The 18,216-nt window shown below is 46.8% G+C and overlaps 1 protein-coding gene and 1 long non-coding RNA gene across 2 annotated transcripts; one reads left to right on the top strand and one right to left on the bottom strand.

Annotated features, from left to right (window-relative positions):
• Window positions 1-5,313: 5,313 nt before the first annotated feature.
• GINS3 (GINS complex subunit 3) lies at window positions 5,314-10,607 on the top strand. The gene is made up of 3 exons (XM_052686637.1): window positions 5,314-5,554; window positions 6,168-6,401; window positions 8,243-10,607. The coding sequence occupies exons 1-3, from the start codon at window positions 5,315-5,317 to the stop codon at window positions 8,471-8,473; spliced, it is 705 nt and encodes a 234-aa protein (XP_052542597.1). The 5' UTR covers window position 5,314; the 3' UTR covers window positions 8,474-10,607.
• A 579-nt stretch (window positions 10,608-11,186) lies between these two features.
• LOC128082474 (uncharacterized) lies at window positions 11,187-11,921 on the bottom strand. Its single transcript, XR_008207688.1, has 3 exons — window positions 11,901-11,921; window positions 11,368-11,442; window positions 11,187-11,280 (listed from the first exon to the last, which is right to left on the bottom strand). It is a non-coding gene; the product is annotated as an uncharacterized LOC128082474 (long non-coding RNA).
• Window positions 11,922-18,216: the final 6,295 nt, after the last annotated feature.

Genomic DNA, 18,216 nt, shown 5'->3' with positions numbered 1-18,216 from the left:
TCTCCATTCTCAGATATCAGTGCACAACTTGGATGGTGCTATTACATCCACCTTTACCTGCACACAGGAAGTCCTGTACGGCAGCCTATATAAAACAGGGTCACTTCAATCAAGTGATTTCATTCACTATCATTTATTTCACTTTGCTGAATGTCATCTGTGTCTGTTGCTCTCTTTCTCTTGTGTCACTGCATACACACAAAGGAACTGCAGTATGGTCTGCTTAGTCTGTTCTTACCTAGCCTGCCCTAGACGCAGAAACCCAGAGGGCCACTAAGAGCACAGCTGACAGGAGGAATGTCATTGGCTGTTACTTTTTGAAGTCCCAGTGATTTATGAGCTGTTTCGGCAGGTGGAGCTGTTGCAGCATACACCACCAGCTGCCAACTAGGCCAACTCAGCGTTCAAAGGAAGCAACATCTGCCTGAGGATATTTTCAAATGAATCCTCAGCTGTATCCAGGCAAACGAATGTCATCCAGGCAGCTACATGCACTTTCAGCAAATTGACTGGCTTGCTCTGAGTCTCCTAGGGATGATTTTTAGGTCGGTGGGATCATTAGTATTTATACATTAGTATCACAACCTAAGCTTTCAGTTTTAATGTACAGTTGAAATCTGGCAAGCCCCCAAGCCATGCCCACTCCATTGTTAGGGTCCATAAAGACCAGCCTTTGCCATGACAGCCAGCTTCCTTTGGCTGTCACTGGTGCAGATATCCATGCTTTTCAAAGGTCAGATGTCGTGATGTGGAAATGGCATACAGCTGCAGTTGTGGAACAGTTATGTTGCAGGATGTACTCTTGGCTAATACGAGTGAGGATTTCAGAATATTTACATACACGTACATTGAGGAAGGGAATAAAAACAAGAATACAATAATTCAACTTTCAAGAAATGTTCATTTATGAGTATGACTCTTTATAGGTTCTAGGAAGATAAATATGATCATAAACTTAGGCATAAACCAGCAAGCAATTCATGGTACAATTAGAATTTGAGATAAATGGATTAATAATCTCCTACCCAAGCATCTAATTAAGAAGAGTCTGCATTCATCAAAGACTTTTGTTGACATTATATCTTACTGAAGGGGAATCAGGATTTATTTTCTCCTTAGTATGCAAATTCATTGTTTTCCCTGATGGGAGCAGGGAAGGACCAGGCAATATTACATCTAGTACAGGAGATTAGAATGCCTTCAAGGATCGACTCCTTACGCTCTGTGTGCTGCATAATCTACACAAGAATAGCTTAGCAAGTCTGCCCTGTGTACTGAAAAACGCTTTCTCATTTTCAGTATTAAAGATAGCATGTTCTGATTCTGCAGCTCTTGGTCTACATTCCATCTACATCAGCTTCAGGACATCATGTCACTGCACTGCTGGGCTGATGGTAAGGCAGTGCAACACAGTCCAAACCAATCCCTCACCTGGAGTTACAGCTTTCATTTTACAAACCTTCACAGCAGGTGATGCTATCAGTGGAACCAAGCTCAGGGACTGCACATCAAGCTTATGCTGTCAGAGCCATGAACCTGCAGAGGAAACAGTGTCAGCACGTTACCCAAGGGGAACTCAGCCTTATGACTAACATGCTATAAATCCATGTGAATCTGCAGTTTTGAACTGTAAGGTTGTCTCTGTAGTCCAGGAGTGATTCTTCAGCCTTTTTTTTTTTTTTCTTTCTTTTTTTGCTGAATTTGGAATATTCAAACCCATTTACTGCAACAGGGAATCGATACCTTGTCTCTCACATCTCAGGAAGATGGGTTTCCACTGTACATCAACTCTTAAAACTTAAATCGACAATTCAAATGCAATGTGTTTAAGTATGTCATTCCTAATTAGCTTTGCAGAAACAGCTATTTTGGTCTGGGCAGTCAGAGCAAACTGTGATCATGTCCTTATTTCCTCCATTAATTGCTAGTAAGGAAATTGAATGCAGGGGAGAATTTAAAAGTGGAAGGACATTTGAGGTGATTGTATTAGATCTTTATCGTCAGGTTTTGACTCACACATCAGATATGCTAACCATCTCCATTTTAGCATCCCTTGTTGAAAAGGGGCAAGGAGTTGCATAGAGAAGCAAGAATCACAGAATGAGCTGGGTTGGAAGGGATCTTAAAGCTCAACAAGTTCCAACCCCCTGCCATAGGCAGAGATACCTCCCACTAGACCAGGCTACTCCGTGGCCCTGAGCACCTCATGGGATGGGGCACCCAGAGCTGCTATGCCAGTGCCTCACTGCCCTCAAGGAAAGAACTTCCAGGAATCCCCAAGAAGTGTGGGCATTGAAAAATGAAGCAGAGAAACACCTTGGAACTGCACATAAGTCTCAAAGAGAACCCATGAGTAAAGCTAAAGTGCATGCAACATATTACTTAAAGCACTCTTATAAGGCATTTGGAGGCTCCAGGATGGAAACCATCAATCAAAAGATAAGAAAAGCATTTGCAGAGGAGCATTAATCAGAAAAGATTTCATTCTTTTTAAGGACTGTTAACTGCAATATTGTAATACTGTAATATTGTAATATTACAACACGCTGTCAACAACAAAAAATAACCAGATAGGACTGCACGTTCCACCATGAGGGGAAGATAGATTTTTAAACCCCATATTATGAAAATAAATTCTAAAACCATCATTCATCTCAATGAGATTACTCCAGGTTTGCCAAACTTTCCCCACTGAAAGTGCTTTCCTGTTACTTTACTGGCTCTGCTGGCAAATATGGGATTATAAGAAAATGAGAAAATCAATAGATATGCAGGCTCTCCTGGAGGAGATTAAAACTCTGCCAAGAATCTGGGTTTGTGTGATAAAACCCGGTACTGAGTACAGCCCACCAAAATTTATTCACTTCTAGAATATCAGGCAGGATTTATTGCTTTGATTACAACGTTCTTGGATATTTACCAGACGAAGCTTGCACACTGTTAACTTATTGGCAACGAGCTGTATCACTGGCCAGCTACAGGGGTGTTTCATGAAAACTAAAATAGGCTTCATGGCATCAAAGAGTAGTTCATGCTTAAGAGAAAAGCTGTCAGATTTGAGGACATACCACGACAGGATATTCTTAGACAGCACAAGCTGCTTGTCTTGGCTCTTCTCATTCCTTCCCACCTTGAGTCACAAGACTTCTTCCAAATGTTCAGAATGAACAGCATCGTCCCCTCGATCCTCAGACTCCAAAGGTTAACATTGCAAACTGCCCAAACACTTGGCAGGCTCCCACATCTCCCACTCTGGTAAGCTGTGGACCCACAGGCATCCTCTCAGCACTCAGGAATGCTGCTGTCAGCTCACCTGCTGGTTTCCCCTCACTCACAAAGCTAACTCTCTGTCTCTCAAACGTCAGGCAGTGGAAAAAAAAAAGGATATGATTCATGTTTGGATAACTTACTGCTTACACACAGAATGACTTGACACAAACGTACTCTCCCTGCAATTCAGGATTCAAGCTCTTATTCCAAATCTCAAGACATAAGTAATATTGCATTTTATTTTTTTTTCAGTAACTCACTTAAGCAAACTCTCCAGATCAATAAAATTTCTATCACCTTCACCTGGTATAGAACGTGAGGCTGATAAATATCAAGGCCCTTCCTTTCCTCCTGTCTTCCTTTCAAACAAGTCATCATTTTCCAGTTTTCATATAATTTCCACAAAACGATTGTTTGTTTTTTTTCTGTGCATAAAGATCAATTCATTAGACCATGTTTTTTTTTTGTCTCCGGGCACTGAATATCCCCTTTTGTTGAATGGCATTGAAGTGCATGCAACTAACCCGGAAGAGCAGCATTCCCATTATTTCCCTATGGCATTTAACTGGGAGCTTTGAGACATAACAAAAAGGAAACCTGCTGACGTTTAATGTTTCAGACTGTGGGAAGGGCTCATGGCTTTGTTCAGTCACTTGAGTATATTTCAGGTAGGAAAGGGTCTCCCTGTGAAGAACAAACAGCATTTCTCTTTCATCCACACCACGTGAGTGTTCTACTTACATCATCACAGCCGCCCCGAGACATCGAAAGTGTCAGAGATCTCATCCCTTTGGAACTGACTGCAGATCAACAGTCTTGTGCTGTAATTAGCAACTTCCTTCATTTCTTACCTGCTGAAGGCAGATATCACAACTACTGTTTTTCCACATCACTACCCAAAACCAACAGTAAATTGCCACCTATGGGACTCCAAATGCAACATTCCTTTACATTATAAAAAGTCTGAGCAACATGGCATTGCCTAAAGCAATGAATGTTCACGAAATGCCTGCTACTTGCCTAATTGTGGCTTTTCACTTACCAGCAAAACTGTACAACAGGTAAAAATTCCTTGCAAATTGCTGAATCCACTTCCACGTGATAACAGGGATTCATGCAGCGGGTAACACTGGGGAAGAAAACACTGGAAAGTTCTAGAACTGCTTCTATGCTCCCTTTGTTAAAAATGCAATACCAATTATAGCATGCAGTTTATCTTCTTTCTTCAGTGCTCCTTCACAGAGATTTTTGAAATTATTTTTACAAGCTGGCCAGAGACTCTGCTGACATCGCTGCCCTCCTCCTGAGAGACGCTGCTTAGAAGCTGAAAGCCAGAAGTGCTATTTTTGCTTTCCCATAGGATGGATGCTCGGTTGCCATAAATCCCTTCCTCCTGCAGCTGATCTCCTGTCTGCAGTATGTGATACAATCCTCCTCCAGGTTAGGAATGAGACTTTGAGATGCAAATTGGAGCGTGCTATACTGCTGCTAAATACTGCTGCTAAATCTCTCACATTTGAACTGAATGGGAAAGTGGTTTTGTTCTTCTTTTATTTAGTGACTTGTACTTCTTCCTTAAAAAGTAAAGATTGGAGACTCTGCTCCTGAGAGCGATGTTTATTCACGTAACACAGCACTTCGCTCTCTTATGGGCAATCCTGCTGAAGCCAACTGGCTTACTTTAATTATTTGCATGCATTTGCACAACAAAGGGATTGCAAAAGCTAGCGTCACAAATCCAGCACGACATTCCTGACAATAAGAATTCTCTGCCACAGGCAAGCCAACCAATTAGGAAATGCAAATCTGTTCCTGAAAGTGCCAGGAGGGAAAAGAGTAACTGACGTTACGCTGGTGTCCTGACCTACATCCTTGTGCTTTATTTCTCACAGCGAAAAATTCAACCGTGCGGGATTTCATACACCGGCACCGATCCGACCGCTCTCGCACGGCTGCGACTTTGACGGACCGCTGATCGGCCACAGCACCGCCCACCCCTCAGCCCCGTTCCCGCCTCCGCGACGGGCGGGAATTCTCTCCGCGCATGCGCAGCGCTGCCTGGTGGCGGCTGAGCGGGAGTTGTTGCGCGCCCGTCCGCCTTGGCATGGCGGAAGCGTATTTCCCGGTGGGCCCCGGGTTGGGCCCCGAGGAGAACTTCTTATCGCTGGACGACATCCTCATGTCGCAGGAGAAGCTGCCTGGCCGCGCCGAGAGCAACCTGCCCCGCTTGGCTTTCGCGCTGGGCCAAGGGACCGGCGCCGGCTCGGGGGACTCCATCCCTGAGGTGACGAACGGCGGGAACTACAACTCCCGGCAGGCACCGCGCGGGGCGGTGCAGGGCGGGCGGCTGGGCGGCGGCGCGGGGCATGCTGGGAACGCGAGGCGCTGCCCGGGGCTGCGAGGAGCGGAGCGCAGCTGTCTCCACCAGCGGTGTTGTGTGGGGTTACGCGCGAGCAGCGCCGTTGTTTTGAGGTCGACGCAAAGACTCGGAGTCCTGCAGTAATAATTAGCGAATAGCGTTTTGTTTATATCTCAGTTATGGAATCCTTAGCGTTGGAAGGGACCTTTAAAAGCCATCTATTCCAACTCTCAGCAGGGCACAGGGACACCACAGCGCCATCAGGCTGCCCAGGGCCTGATCCGCCCTGGCCTTCACAGTCTGCAGGGACGGGGCTGCCACCACCTCTCTGGGCAAGCATTCCTTACTGCCCTCACTATAAAAGACTCCTTCCTTACATCCAACCTAAACCTACCCTCTTCAAGCACGAGGCTGTTCTGAGCACAAAACTGGCCCTTTGTAATACCGGATCTTCACTGTTAAAGTTTTCTGTCAGCTTCTGGGGTTGGTCCACGTGTGTTTTCCTGGGGACAGCCCTTGCCTTTCTCTCTTTGTGCAGGGCTCAAAGCTAGAGATCCCGATGTGGCTGGCCAAGGGGCTGCATGACAGCAAGAGGAGGCTGATCTCTGTGGAGCTGCCGAAGATCTACAAGGAGGCCTGGAGGACAGTGTTCAGAGCTGATGCCAATGTGGTCGATTTGCATAAAATGGGGCCGTACTACTATGGATTTGGCTCCCAGCTCCTGAACTTCGACAACCCAGAGAACCCCGAGATAGCTCAGACTATCCTGCAGGCAAGTATGAGAGCTGAGGCCTGAAGTTTGTCTCTGTGTTTGCATATCTTGTTCCCAGCTGCCCAGCAGACTCCAGGATAAACAGCTTGTTCCAATTCAGATGACTTCGGAATGGATTAAGGATCTGTAGATCAGGTTGTATGAGCCTTTTGGGGAATTGCAGCCTATTAATGTCAGTGCAAGCCTCAAGTGCACATCCAAGAGTTGGATTTTAGCCTAGAGTTTCCATGCTGTAAATACGATATTTCAGAAAATCCTGTAAAATAGGACTAAAGAGGATGCAACTGTATTTTATCTGTTCCATTGCTGCAAGGCAGAATTGATTTGCCCTATTTTTTTTTGTTTTTAACCTGTTTTTAAAGCTCTCTTCATACTGTCCTGTGCAGCTGTTCCATTGCTTCACCATCCTATCTTAGGCTTAAACAAAATCTGTTTCACAGCAATACAAGCTCTGTTCTGTTTGTCTCACACAAAGTAAACACTGAGAACAGATTCTCTTCCTTCAGCAGGCTATTATGTATTTGAACATTGACTTTCTTCACTCTGGGATAAATGATCCCAATTCATTTGATACCTCACTGTGTGTCATGCTTCCTAACCTCTGATCGCTGCTGGTATTTTTCCAGTTCAGCTCCAGCTGCTTGGATCAGCAGTATCTTGAACAGCACACATCTTGCCTTGTGCCCATGGGAAGATTCCTTTGAGAATTTTCCAGGCCATGATGGTGTTTCCTCATCACGACACAGTTTTTCTATTTTTCTCAATAGTGTGACGTTGCCACATTTGGTTTGCAGTCCACAGTGAGGTGGTAAAGCCTGCGTATTTAGACCATCATTCTTTAACCTGCATTTTTGTAGTTAATTATTTCTGCCTTTGTGTAGGAACCTTGCAGTAGTCCAGGTAATTACATCCAATGATTTTCAGACTATTTTTCTAGTTTGTCAGGATTACTTGTGAATTATTATTCACAAATCCCCTGATGTGTCCACAGTCATCCATCCTTCTATTCCTGGATATTGTTTGCTAATCTAATAACCATAATTTCTATTCCATTAATTAACTTCATTCATGAAATTATCAAATATTACTCCTTCGTTAGAGGGGACTACGGAAGGCTTGCTTTCTGCATTGAGGAGGTGACCACACCTTTTCTCATCTTTTCCTTCTGCTGATGTACATCTTAGCAAGAGAACCACTTCAGTACATCACTAGTTGACTGAAATATCAAAGCATGCAAGGTGCAACTTGTTGAAAGCAAATGAGAGGAGCTATGCTGTTTTACTTTAAAAAAAAACAAAACAAAACCACCATAAATAGGGTTTTGACTTCCTCCTTGTTTTTGCTTGGGTTTAAAAGCTTTCAGTGTATCCTTTTGGTTTTTAAGATGTTGTGTGTTAGTCGTAGACTGGGGGGGGGGGGTGGTAAGTGTTATTTCAGCATGCTGAATCTTCCTCATGATGACATATCTTCTGGTCCATTCACAAGCTGCAGCTTGTCTGTTCCTACAGCAGCTGCTGTGGCACAAGATTCATTCCACTGGTTAAGTGAGATGGAGTGCATGCTAATTGTGTTACGCCCTCTGGTCTGCTCAAGCCTGTCCTTAGAGAGCAGCCAAATCTAATTCCGTGAATGCTTCCTCTCCACTGTATCAGATATTCACTCTCCAAGCTCAGGCAGGAAGTGGTTTGTCTTCATACCCAGGATTAATAGGTGCTGTGTACACAGCCGTGCCAGCAGCTGGCAGACCCTGCTGTGAGCAACTCCTGTCTTGGAAGGTCTCTAGCATTCAAGCTGAAGCAGCCCCTGCTTTACGTGTCAGTAATTTTGCTTATCTTCTTTAGACGTTTATCAGCCGTTTCCGTCGTATCATGGACTCCTCTCAGAATGCCTACAATGAGGACACCTCAGGTCTGGTGGCTCGGCTGGATGAGTTAGAGAGAGCCTTATTTCAAGCTGGCCAGAAGGGGCTGAACGACTTCCAGTGCTGGGAAAAGGGACAGGCTTCACAAATCACAGTTTCCAGTCTGGTCCAGAATTACGGGAAAAGAAAATTTACAGAAATGGATGGGTAAAAGGCTGAAGAACAGGTGGTTGCAAGAGGGGACACAGATTGATAGTCACAGAAAAGAAAGATGAATCAGCTTTAGGAAAGGACAGACTCCCTGTCCATTAGTGGCAGTTCTTCTTTCTGACATCTTCGGATTAGCCTAGTGCAAATTTTGAAGGCAGATGGGAAGTGTATTAAAAATAGATCACATCATGTTGCTGGATAGCCCTATGGCTTACTCATACCACTCCTGACGATCTGTGGTTGTAGTGCTTGCTAAGTGGCTGAAAGGATATGAGAGGATTTTCTAAAAGGGTAATTGATATTTATCATTCTTTATCCTCCGAATTTATATTTGCAGTGCCAGATCCGTTTGGAAAAGAAGTGTAATTGTTTGTATTCCATCCTTCCCATACCAGCCTCATGGGAACATCTGTTTCCAGCTTCTCTGTTCTTTGGAGAGCCCCAGTTATATGAAAAAAGTGCCACAAACCACACTGAACTTTTCCCATTTCTTGTACATTTAAGTATAACAGATGCTGTCCATGAGGCAGGGATCCTTTTCCTTGCTGATTTTTGCACACATGTTAGTACCTCAGAGAATGTTTTTCCAGCTGTGCAGGTCTGAGGAGCTGCCTGGTCTTTTCCTCCCCCTCCAGCTTTGTGGGATCAGTGCTGTGAGTGGTGGAGGATGTTCCCAGCTGCTGTGAGTGCCTTTAGTGACAGATGTGTTTTGGCAGCAGACGTCGAGCTCTTCCACTCATTTTACAGGAGCAACTGAAGTTAGTCTGGACTGAGTTAAAAGCAGGTGCTTTAATGGAAATCATCCTCCATTATCAACCTCTGTCATCTGTTTTCCCATGAGAAAATCTTCTGCATACTAAGTTCAGTTACTAATGGAGGGACAGAGCAAACAAACCGAGTTTCCTTCCTTCTGATCCATCTGATTCTATTAAATGTCATCACTGCCAGTAGGAGAGATTGAAGCTGGTACTCACTGAGCAGCCCAGTGGTTATCATCCTACACGCACGTCCTTCCTGCTCCAGGAGCCACCGGGAGACAGCAGCAGTTCTGATGCAAGACCTTCAAGATTTATGCACCAATTCTTGTAGGAGTTGTCTTTGCATGTGTATCTGGACACCAGATTCTTCAGACTAAAGACCTGCAGAACAAACAGCGCGTGATCATTCCTCTGAAGCTTTGCCCTGGAGGTTGTGAGGGGGGCAGGGTGTTGGCCTCAGCACCTGCTGGGGAGACAAACTGGAAGTTGTGTCTCACAAAGTACCTCGATGTGTACAGATTCAAATGCTGCTGTACAATGTAGCCTAGGCATTTTCTTGTAACATTTGTATGTTTTCTATTTCTGGATTTTTATGCTGAATAAATATTTTTAAGGGGAAGTTATTTGATTTAAAGTGACCGTTCTTAGCTGTCCAGCAATAGAGAAATTAGTTGTGAATTGTGCAGATCTCTGCAAAGTCATGGCTGCAGAGGACAGTGCAGTCCTGGTCATCCCATTCCTGTTCTCTTTTAGGTGACATGGTCAGGAACTGTTTTCCTGCAGTCAGCTGCCAACTTATCCTATGTGAGCAGCAGCAGTTTGCTGAAGCCATGGCAGAAACACTTCCAACCTGCTAAAAGCTATTGATTTTGTAAGTCCACATTTTCATGGTTTGTTTTTCAGAAGGGAGGTGATTCCATGTTAACTTTTCAGCAGTGTGACAGCCAACAGGTGGGAGCTGGCTGTGTCTGTTCAAACCCTGCTGCCCCAAGTGCTAAAGCACAGATTGCAAATCATGTCCAAATTGCATTTAGTGTTCCAGCTGCAAGAGAAGCAAGTTTAACCTCACCTGTGATAAAAGCACTTCAGGTTTGGGAGGGTTGTTTTAAGATGGTTGCTTTGAGAGCTGGTTTATAACAAGAAGTCATTCTCTCCTCAGTTTCTAGATTAGATTTGATGACTCTCCAAACTCATTTTCCTGTGTTTGTAAGAACATTTCTCATCGTTACTGCTGGGTACAAAGTCCAGACAGATGGTGTATGCTTACCAGTGTTTTGTGCAGCCAGTTTCAGAGTAGGGAGATTGAAGTAGTCCTTAATGTCAGATGTCTCTTTTAGTAACCTCGAGTACTTTGTAAAAAAAAAAAAGAATTAAAAACACCATAATATCCTTAAAAATCCAATCCTGCAATTTTTAATTACCGTTTTTTATCTGTAGATCTGATATTCTGTGGGTTTTCTTTTTTCACTTCTGGCTGGAATGCTTTATTCTGTTTGGAAGCACTTTGTTGCTACTGCAGACACCCACTGCTGCTGTTAAGCCTTTAGGATAGCTGACAAAAGAATGCTCTGTCATTTTTGTGAACACAGACTGTCCTTTATGATTGCACAGCAGCAAGCTGTGCCAGAGGAATTTGAATTCCTATATTACCAGAATGGCACAATAGGTTACAGAACTGTACAAAAGAGGTACAAAAAGGACTTCTAAGTGTCACTACTCCCCATGTCCCTCATCTTCACACTGCAGGACTGACATCTATGAGAAATCTGTATGTCTATGCAGTGTTTTCCATTACAACCAAAAATAACAGAAATTCAGGATGCTGGTTACTCTTTCACATCAAAACCTAAAGGAACATTCTTATGGCATGTTTTCTGAGAAACCCACAGGCTGGCTTGGTGCAGTCCTTCCCCAAAGGTGAGAGCTGGTCCTGTTAGACCCATCTCAGGGCAACATTTGTCTGAGTAGCTCCTGAAAAGCTGCTTCTGCTGGGCAGCCTCCCTGGATGCTCCATTCCAGAGCCAGGCTGTGGTGTGTGACAAACAGGGAGCTGTGTGTGCACCAGTAGATAGAGTCACTTCAGCTTCCTAGCAGTGAGCTGTTACAACAGTCAGTGAAACTGAAGACCTTTCCTCACCTGAATTTCACATGAACTATTAGCACTCCAGGCTTCTTATCTTGCTCCATGTACTCTTCCAAGTACGTGAGGCAGCTGTGGGTGTTTGAGGCCCAGTTAAACACAAAGAGCTTTGCAGTCATCCAAACACCAACTCTCAGCTACCCAAACTACTTTTTCCACAAGAGTTCTGCTTTACTCCCTTGATTTTCTTTGCTATAAATGAGGTCTCATTTTGTCCTCTGGCCTCAGTTTATTTTTGGTCAGCAGAAAAAAAGCTGTTGATTGTTTCTGCTAACTAGGAAGCTACAGGCATAGTCATTCAGACCAGCAGCTTCCAGGAGAGGTGGTAGTAAGGAATATTTTGAAAACTGACCTACAGTAATGCCATGGATTAATTGTAATTAATTATACCAGAGAAACAATGGCACCTAGCTGAGTTAAAGAGCATAAGCATTTCCAATTCTGATCACTATAACATGATGGAAAAAGGCTGCAGCAGGTGAGGATACACTCAAATGTAGCTAGAGACACAGAAAACCACAACTGCTTACCCTTAGAAGACCTCCAGTAGGTAGGAATCTCTGGAGAGACACCTTTGCCTCCACTGCCAGCCCTTAAATGAGGTCTGGGAAGGGGTGGAGCCAGGATCCAGTCATTCAGGTACATTGCATGCACCTGAGCTCCCCTGGGATGGCCCTGCCTTCCCACCAGGTGCTCAATCACTGCTTCAAGCTGTGACTTGGTATTTCTGCTGCAATCAGTGATCTGGCCATTTTTTTGGTGACTAGCTGTTAGAAGAACTTCATTCAGAATGTTAATTGACCCAATGGCTGAATAGAGATGTGATCTAATCCAACACTGGGACAATGGTGTCTGCTTTCTTTACATAGAGCTGCTTCTGTGCCCAGATGTGCTGTTTATAAAAACACATGGTCTGGTGGCACATCATGCGGCTCGGAAGATTGTGGTTTTATTTAAAAGTCCAGCTCTCTGTTTAGCACTGCCTGGCAGTGAGCAGCTCAGAGCTGTTCCTTACCTGTTTCTTTTTCTGATGATTGAATGATTTTGTACTCTGGATTGGAAGCAATGACATAATTTCTTACAGCAAATATGTTGCCAGGCTTTCACAGCTCTGCTGCATCTACCAGAGCTCAGCTAGTTACTTGGTGAGTGCTTGACAGAGCTAAAAGATTCCCCTTTTCAGAAATCATGCTGGCTTCCTTGGTCCATCTCATTAAATCCTTGCTGCTAAGCTTCATCAGGACTGCCAGGTATCTGATTAAATACAGAGAAGCACTTTTCTTACTCTCCATCTTTCTCCCCCACCCAAACAGGAGATTGGCCCAGCAGGAGAGTGGCCAAGCGTGGATAGCTGAGCCAGCAGTTCTGCTCCATCTGCCTGATATTGCCAACCCAGAAGTACTTTTACTAGGGCTGACAGCAGCCTGAGCACTAAAAGCTGAGCTGAATTGTCTGTGGGACTTCACACGAAAACTAGTGGAAGGATAACAGCTACTGTGGTTTCATCGTGTCACACTGAATGGGGAATGAAGGGAGACCAACGCATTTGAAACTTATTTCTGATGGGTTCGCTTTTAAGTCTGGCTTTGGGAGCTGATCTCCAGTTGATAAGACATGCTTTGCTTTGTTTCATGCTGATCGGGCAGAGGGATTCAAATGTGGGGCAGACAGATCCTGTTTGTGAAAGAAGCTGGGCAGTTAAAAGTGGCTCTGGCTTCAGACCACCTTGCAGTGTGCTGCATCTCCTGCTGCCATGGCTGCATGGCCTGGGAGGGTCGCTGTGTGCACTGCTGGTCAGAACTGGGACAGGGGGAGTGGAGCTGAAGATGTTATTTTTGTGTGAGCCCTACCAAAACTGCTTGTTTCAGTAGAAGGTAGTGAGAACTCTACTGATGTTCTTGTGCCTTTAGACCCAAGTAGACGGCTAAGTGACTTGTTGCACATGCAGGGTGAAAACTCTAGTAGAGTGAGACTCAAGATGAGTTTAGGTTGCACTGCCTTGTTTTGGATTTGAGCATGCAGGAAGAACAGATGTCATAGTTGGCATAGACACTGAAAATGAAGTATTGCTGATTGCTGCATAAGGACGGACTGAGAGAAAGCTGCCAAGAGTTGCACACAGAAGAAGAGGTGGACAGGCTGTTGGCTGTACCACATTCAGATGTGCTGAGTGTGCCTGAGCGGGTGCAGGACTGGCCTCGAGCTGAAGCAGTCAGTGCCTGGGGAGCACAGCGTGGAGCCAGGCAGAGCAGGTAGCAGAAGAAAGAGCCCTGGCTTCTGCCTTCTCTTTCCCAAAGTGCTTCCTGTGTCATCCTCAGTCTGAGACAGCCTAAGAAGTAGGGTTAGGATGAGTGTGTGTATAATGAAGGCTGTGGTTCACAGAGATCAAGAAGGAAAAAGACCGGACAGTCAGTTGCGTGTTTTCTACTTGCCCTGTCCTTCCCTGCCAGCCCAGTACATGCCATTCAGACTCCAAAGCCCATCTGCTGGGACTGGGCTCTGTTGTCCTGGGGTCCCTTGCAGTGTTGGAAGGAGCTGGGCTCTGTGGCTGTTTCCATTTCTATAGTATGTCCCCTGAATCTGGGACAACCAGGGATGGGAGAACAAGTGAAGCTGTGTCCACCTTCTCCCTGCAGCTTGTTGCAGGGAGCTCTGTTGGCTGCCAGGGAGCAAGAAAAGCTCCTGTAAAGAAGTTGCCAGGCACAGTAGCCCTGGAAGCTCCTGGCCATGGGAGCAGCAGGCATAGAAAGGCAACCAGACTCACAGGAGGAAGAACTTCAGCAGTCCTTCAGATGTGTTTGAGCAGGAGACAGCAGGTGGGACAGGCAGTTTGAACGGGACCTCTTCATTACTGTTGTATCCCAGTGTAATAGATGGTGTAGCTGGTTTCTGTCAGTGCACTGTGGCATGCTTATTCTGTGACCAAAGCCTGATGTCAAAAGACTTGGAGATGTGTGAGGAGGTAAAAGAGATGAGGAGTCAGGGAGTGAAAACAGCCTAGAGAGACCTTGGAAGAAGGCCTGAAGATGAGGAGAAAGAGGAAGACCATGAACTCCTACCTTCCCCAAGCACTCTCCATTGTCTGGTTTTGCTTCGTAGGGGAAATCGATCCTGGGATCCCCTTCCCCAACACTGAGGGCTGTCAGCTTCCCAGCACAGGCGCCAAGCTTCCTGGGAGCCAGGCTGATCCCACTGCTGCCCCCCTGCGCTGTGCAGGAGAGCAGCTGGCTGCAGCAGCCAGACCACTCCACAGCTGTGTGGAAAATTACAGGGGGTTGCACAGCCCCAAAAAGCTGAGGCATTTGTTCTGGTTTTCCAAACACTTCATTAATGTGATTGACAATATTAGAAGGTTCCTGAGATTAGCATGCTTCTATTTTTGAAGAGTTATTTCTGATGGCAGGCTGCCAAGCAGTGCCACTGGCCTCCGTAATCTTTCTATCTGATTGGCAGGACACACTGTGGTCTTTTGCCTTTTGTTAGCCTCTCTGAAGCCATATGATTCCAGCTCTTCACAGGGTTCTCCTACGGTCAGAGGAAACATACTTTATCCAGGTTTTCCTGCCCTTGTGATGCAGGGTAGAAAGAATTTGTCCTTTAGATGCAGGTATGCTGCTGAGCAAGGTTTGGTGAAGGAGATACCTCCTGAGAGTCATGGAAATGCTGTCCCATCTCTGTTGTGATGCTGTGATTAAAACAACAGCAACAAAAGTGGTAAAAGGCAAATGGACGTTGTACAACCCATCCTGTGCTCACAGCTGGTGTAGCTCACAAGGCTGTGCCTATCTCCACTAATTCTGGTGGTCCCTTGAGGGCTCTCCCTAGCTAGGGTGCTCTTTAGGTAAAGCAGGAGAATAATTGTTACAAAATGGTTTGCAGACATGCACAAACAGGGGGTCTGGCCTGAACAAATAGGCAGAGCTTTCCTTGACTTCAGACCAAGAGATTGCAGATGCTTAAGATGCAGCATGGCTTTTCTTCTCATGCGTTAGAGCAAAATGGGAGTGGGGAGGTAACCACCCAGTAGCACAGGCCTTTAGCTGGGGGGCTTGGCAGCATTGGAGGTGGGAAAAAACTGTGCAGAAGATAGAGAAATAAAGGCACCATCAAAACAACCCTCAGACATTTGTCTTCAAAGCCCATAGCCTGACTGTAGACACTCTGGGGAAGGCATTAATACCTGTTTGAATGGCAGAGGCTCCTGGTTTGCTCCGGACTGTCTAGGTTTATTACCACCATTTTACCAAGCACTGCCTGGAGCCTGAGCTGTGAGTTTTGCTATTCAGTTTGGGCTCTGGTGCACAAACACAGCTCTAGCTGCCTGGCTGGCACAGGCAGAGATGGGCACTGCTCTGCATTTGCACCAGCAGCATCAGAGGGATGCTCTCTGCACCCAGAGCTTCGAGTCAGCAGGGCAGGATGACACAGAAAAAAGGAAATTGCTGCATTGTCCTCCTGCTTACCTCTGTGCACAGCTCTGCCCTCCCACAGCCCTGGCTCTTGGCCAGGTTCCTTTGGCCAAGGGAGCCAGCAAGGAGTGGCTGCCACCTGGCAGACCCCTCACCCGGCCCCTCTGGCTGGAGCCTGCCCCCGCCTCCCCCCTGAAAACTCACAAGCCGATTAAGCCCAGCGTGTTAATTGGCTGTGACAGCTCATTTTGTTATCTTGCAGTTCATTATTGATGGGGTGCGTGTGACTGGATTCCCAGCAAAGGTCAGTGCCAGGCCTCCCTTTCTGCCTGGCCAGAACGTGGGCACAGTAGGGCAGCAGCTCTGAGAATGGCACTGGTCATGCTGTGCAGCTCCCTGCAGGGGATGTCCTGTGGCACCGGGTGGCTTCACCTTGGCTCCTCTAAAGAACAGGGCTGGAAGGGGCAGGAGTGGGCAGGGAGGTGTGCGCTGGAGGATCAGGAGGATGCAGCGGCGTGCTTTGGCTAAAAGCTCCAAAACTAACGTTCTGTCCCTCTGTCTCCCTCCTCAGCATCCGCTGGGTCTGTGGCCCAAAAGCAGCACGACATGAGAGTTCATTAGTGAGGAGCAGGACGAAATCGTTAGGACCGATGGATCCCTCTGAGCAAGAGGCATCGATCAGCTGCAGGTCGAGGAGAAGGTCAGGGACAGAGCCGGCGGGGTGCAGGCGTGGGGAGTTGGGTGTGCAGCTGCTCTGTGAAAGCTCTCAGGCCAAGTACAGAGCAGGGGGTGCAGAAACTGGCCAAACCCCTCTGGGTGCCTTCTCCTGCCCAGGCAAGGGCTAGCTGGGCTGGCAGCCTTTCTGCATGCTGCCCTGCCCCACTTTATCCCCCTGGGAAAGCAGTGTGTGTTTCCAGACCTGGTGCCCACAGCACCCCAGAGCTGTGGTACCCCCAAGCAGCCAGCAGAAAGGGTGCTACTTGCCATACCCACCCGTGTGTCCCCAAGCACCACCAGTGGCAATAAGGCAACTATGGAATCCTGAGGAGCCTTCAAGCCTTCCCACCGCATTGCCACCTCCTTAAGCCACTCCAGCACCCGAGAGCCTTGGGGATGGCATTACCCCACTCTGCAAGGGAAGGTTAAAGTGGACACTGTTGCTTGTTGTGCAATTGGAAATGCTCATTAATGCGGCCTTTGAGAGTATGTTGGTCTCTAGGCTCCAAGGAGAACCTTGCAGTCTGCTCTGTCTCACGCCTATCAGCTTGTTAAGCACATCTGTATGCACACAGTTGCTTTCTGCACAGCTCTGCTCTGCTCTGCTGACAGGTATTTATTTAAAGCCTGGCTTGACTGTGAGCGGGGGCTGCTTCCTGGCCCTGTGCAAGATGGCACCTGGCCCTGTGCAAACCAAACCCAGGCAAGACAGGCAAATGTTGTGGTTTCCATGCATCCTGAACAAGGTTCTGGTGTTTCTAGAGGCATTCCAAGGCCTTGAGATGGAGACTGTTGGACACAGCTCTTGCTGTGGGCACAGAGGTAACACCTGGCCCTACTGAGCCCCTGCAGACGCAGCTTCGGAACTGAGCTGACAGCAAAGTCCTCGGGGCTGCCACGCTCCTTGCTTTGCCCTGAGTTCCATCACTGCTGGGTGCAGCTGACCTGTGGGAGTTCTGCCTGGCAGCTCGCTGGGCAGCTTGTTGGTCTGGTTTTTGACCAAAATCCTCCTGTTCTGCCATAGTGGAGGTGCTGGGAGTGAATGAAAAAAGAAACTTGAATGGAACCCAGCCTTGTTTGAGAGATGTGTGAGAATAATTCGTTGGGGCCCTTGGGCTGAGGCAGAGCTTGCAGCCAGGATGGAAAATTACTGCGAGCCCTATGCTGCAAGGGCAGGAGGCAGCCACAGCTGGAGGCCTGCCAGCACTGCCACGAGAATGGTGCTGCTGTCAGAGCGTGGCCGACTGTGACCATGGGCCGTGTGTGTGCCCACAGCTTTCTAAGGGATCCAGAGATTTGGGTGCCCTGTGCATCGCCCGTTTCCAAGAGTGTTTTAGGAAACAGGCCCTTCTCATGCATCTTGCCCATCGCTGATTCTCCTTGTTTCTCCCATTTCTGAACGCCTTGACTAAAATAGCCTGTCACAGATCCAGGGCGGAACGAGGCAGGACCAGCAGCCACGCACTCCAAACAACATTATGATTTAAGAGTGACAATAAAAACATCACACTCATGCGCAACTGGGGCTAAATTTAGTTCTGATCCTTAGCACACCATCACCGGACTGCATGTGCCTGGGGGCAGCTCCTAATTCCTGCTCGATAAAGCCTCACTGAGTGCACCCATCCCCTGCCTGGAATGTGTGCAGCCATCACGTCTGCCCCACATCAGTCTGGACTGTGCCACCCCAGCTCCCTGCTCCCCATCCACCTGCCCCATG

This window comes from Tympanuchus pallidicinctus, unplaced genomic scaffold, assembly GCF_026119805.1.
Source record: "Tympanuchus pallidicinctus isolate F22 unplaced genomic scaffold, pur_lepc_1.0 scaffold22, whole genome shotgun sequence".
NCBI lineage: Eukaryota > Metazoa > Chordata > Aves > Galliformes > Phasianidae > Tympanuchus > Tympanuchus pallidicinctus.
Note: the sequence above shows the minus strand (reverse complement) of the source record. Positions and strands in the feature narration are given on the sequence as shown.

Bases quoted from the DNA above. Each gene is read 5' to 3' on its own strand.
- GINS3 (XM_052686637.1), top strand. From the start codon at position 5,315: ATGCGCAGCGCTGCCTGGTGGCGGCTGAGCGGGAGTTGTTGCGCGCCC. The intron at 5,555-6,167 runs GTGACGAACGGC...CTCTTTGTGCAG, and splicing joins CGGGGGACTCCATCCCTGAG to GGCTCAAAGCTAGAGATCCC. The intron at 6,402-8,242 runs GCAAGTATGAGA...TATCTTCTTTAG, and splicing joins TAGCTCAGACTATCCTGCAG to ACGTTTATCAGCCGTTTCCG.